Here is a 386-nt window from a genome sequence, read left to right as displayed (position 1 = left end):
TGGTGGGACCTGGACCCCCCCATGGGCTCCCACGGGGTCTAGGGCTGCCCTTCTGGTCCCAGAGCTGCTGGGCACCCCCTGGCACCCCCTCTTCTGCCCTGCAGGGGATTTCTGTGAGCAGCCACCGGATTTCTGCGCAGCCGAGCTCAGTCCATGCCAGCATGGCTCCACCTGCATCTCCACCAGCCAGGGGCCCAGGTGAGACCCCCTCCCCAAACCGCTTCCTCCCAGCTGCCTGGCAGGGGAGATCTGCTTTCAGGGGGCTGCAGTGTGCAGGCTGGGAGGGGGACTCAGAGAGGAGCAGAGGGGAAAGGAAGAGGCAGCTATGACCCCCCCCCCGCTTGCCCAAGGTGCGAGTGCGTGCCAGGCTACGTGGGGACCAAATG

At 66.6% G+C, this 386-nt stretch overlaps 1 protein-coding gene across 1 annotated transcript in view; it reads left to right on the top strand.

Moving 5' to 3' along the window:
* LOC104508275 (slit homolog 1 protein-like) overlaps window positions 1-386 on the top strand; it is a gene marked incomplete at its 3' end in the record, with an annotated part of 14247 nt that extends 13861 nt beyond the window's left edge. Inside the window, exons 27-28 of the mRNA XM_010149841.1 lie at window positions 105-198; window positions 351-386. Coding sequence (XP_010148143.1) covers window positions 105-198; window positions 351-386 — 130 coding nt within the window. The remainder of the gene's footprint in view (window positions 1-104; window positions 199-350) is intronic.

Source organism: Eurypyga helias, unplaced genomic scaffold (genome assembly GCF_000690775.1).
Source record: "Eurypyga helias isolate BGI_N326 unplaced genomic scaffold, ASM69077v1 scaffold24864, whole genome shotgun sequence".
Lineage (NCBI taxonomy): Eukaryota > Metazoa > Chordata > Aves > Eurypygiformes > Eurypygidae > Eurypyga > Eurypyga helias.
The sequence above is the reverse complement of the archived record's forward strand: the minus strand, read 5'-3'. Positions and strand labels throughout refer to the sequence as shown.